General features: G+C 52.9%; 1 protein-coding gene across 2 annotated transcripts in view; it reads right to left on the bottom strand.

Moving 5' to 3' along the window:
* Positions 1-209: 209 nt before the first annotated feature.
* The window catches only part of CD300A (CD300a molecule), a 23,487-nt gene continuing 21,335 nt past the window's right edge, over positions 210-2,361 (bottom strand). For both annotated transcript variants that reach the window (XM_011972581.1, XM_011972666.1), the window contains one exon: positions 210-1,004. In XM_011972581.1, the coding sequence (XP_011827971.1) occupies positions 879-1,004 (126 nt within the window). In that variant the 3' untranslated portion in view covers positions 210-878. The remainder of the gene's footprint in view (positions 1,005-2,361) is intronic.

The raw sequence follows: 2,361 nt of genomic DNA, 5'->3' as shown, positions 1-2,361 counted from the left end.
GACTACAGGCGCTCGCCACCTCGCCTGGCTAGTTTTTTGTATTTTTTAGTAGAGACGGGGTTTCACTGTGTTAGCCAGGATGGTCTCGATCTCTTGACCTCGTGATCCGCCCGTCTTGGCCTCCCAAAGTGCTGGGATTACAGGCTTGAGCCACCGCACCTGGCCTACTGGGAGCTTTCTTTAGCAGAGGATTGCAGACACATAGCAGGCATTGTTTAAATAACTTTTTACTTCTCCCTTAATAAGATATTTGAAACTGTTTTTATATCTCATATTAAAAATAAATCTAGGAGTCCAGAGAAACTTGCCACCAGTCCTGGAGCCATGAGCAATTCTCTCCTCCCTCTGGCCTCAGTTTCCTTGTCTGTGAGGTGGGGAGGATCTTGGATCTTGATCTTTAGTGGGTCCCCCCGCCATGGCCCCCATGTGAATAGATCTCCGCTTTGGCACTCTCTTGGCTCTTCTTGACAGTTCTCCCCAGCTCCCAAGCAATTCCAGACATTCCTGTGGAACTGTGATTGACAAAGTTATTGGCAGGTGCCGCCTACGTGAGCCACATCTTTTCCTGGAGCCACGTGAAGCATCTTTGTCCTCCACACACAGAGCCGGGATGAAGCAGGGGCAAAGGAGAAAGGGGCGACAGGTGCTGGTGACTGGGAGTGCTTCCTGCTGCTCCCCGGAGTCCCCAGCCCTGCTGGCCCTCAGGGAAGCCAGTCGAGCTGATGGCAACAGAGGGACAGCCTGGGAAACCCAGCTGCCTGTCTGTTGGTCACTGATGTCGAGAGCAGGCTGAGGAGGACGTGGGCCAGGGATAAGGGAGCCATCCCTGGACTTCCTGGGGCCCATGAGACCTCTGGACAGTGAGGCAGGACAAAGGCCTATGTCTTCTTTATCACACTGTAATGTGAATCTGGTTTCTTCTCCCCGGAACTCTGAGCAGCTATCCTGTTGGTGTTAGAATCAAACACCACCGAGGCATAGTGAAGTTCTTCCCTGGGGGCGGCCTGCAGAGAGAAACCGAGAAACTGGAGGCTCGGGAGAAGCAGGGGAAGGAAGGACCCCCAGCATAGGACAGAGGAGGGAGCACACCTGAGGGGCCTTGGGGAGGCCTCACTGCAGAGGCTCTACTGTCCTGGCCTCTTTCTCTTTATGATCCTGTCCACCCAGCTGCTCCTCCCCACCTGCGCAAGCCACACCACAACATCCCCAGCATCAGAGGCAGGAGGCTCCCTGGACTCCTTGGGGCTGACCCAGCCTGGTCCATTCTACAGAGAAGAAACTGAGGCCCTGAGAGTTGGCTGGGCTCCCCTGAGACACCTCTGTGCTTCTCTTAATGAAATATTCTTGCGGCCAGGCGCGGTGGCTCACACCTCTAATCCCAGCACTGTGGGAGGCCAAGCGGGCGGATCACTTGAGGTCAGGAGTTTGAGACCAGCCTGGCAACATAGTGAAACCCAGTCTCTACTAAAAATACAAAAATTAGCTGGGCGTGGTGGTGGGCACCTGTAATCCATGCTACTTGGGAGGCTGAGGCAGAAGAATCACTTAAACCGGAGAGGCAGAGGTTGCAATAGCCAAGATTGCACCACTGCACTCCAGCCTAGTGACAGAGTAAGACTCTGTATCAAAAAAAATAAAAAAAAGAAAAGAAAAGAACAGAACAGAAAAGTTCTCACAATGAAGCAGCCATGGGTCCCTTTCTGAGGTCCCTTTCTGCAGAGGACCCCTAGTTCTCTAGGTAGAGGTGAAGCCAGTACAGGGGTACCACATTGGCCCTGCAGCTCTGATTAACTTGCTGTGCTGTGGGCATGAGTCCCAACTTGTACCATGGGGGCTGGGAGAAGAGTAAGACCATGCCCCATCCACTTTAGATCATGAGACAACAAGTTAGAACAACAAGGATGTTGCTGGTTCCAGGCCATGCAGCTTTGTGGACACAAGATCATGTCACGCAAGGAAGGAGTCAGGCTTAACCATCGCAGGGGTGCTCAGAAACTTGGCCAGGAGCTAGCCGAGTGTGGTGTCTCAATCCTGTAATCCCAGCACTTTGGGAAGCCAGGGCGGGTGGATCACTTGAGGTCAGGAGTCTGAGACCAGCCCAGGGCAGGCAGATCACTTGAGGTCAGGAGTCTGCGACCAGCCTGGCCAACATGGTGAAACCCTGTCTCTACTAAAAATACAAAAATCAGCCAGTGCAGTGGCATGTGCCTGTAGTCCCAGCTACTCTGGAGGCTGAGGCTGAGGCAAGAGAATTGCTTGAACCTGGGAGGCAGAGATTGCAGTGAGCCAAGACTGTGCCACTGCATTCTAGCCTGGGGGACACAGCAAGATTCAGAAAGAAAGAAAGAAAGAAAGAAAGAA

The sequence above is a fragment of the Mandrillus leucophaeus genome, unplaced genomic scaffold (assembly GCF_000951045.1).
Source record: "Mandrillus leucophaeus isolate KB7577 unplaced genomic scaffold, Mleu.le_1.0 Scaffold1, whole genome shotgun sequence".
Taxonomy (NCBI): Eukaryota; Metazoa; Chordata; class Mammalia; order Primates; family Cercopithecidae; genus Mandrillus; species Mandrillus leucophaeus.
The sequence above is the reverse complement of the archived record's forward strand: the minus strand, read 5'-3'. Positions and strand labels throughout refer to the sequence as shown.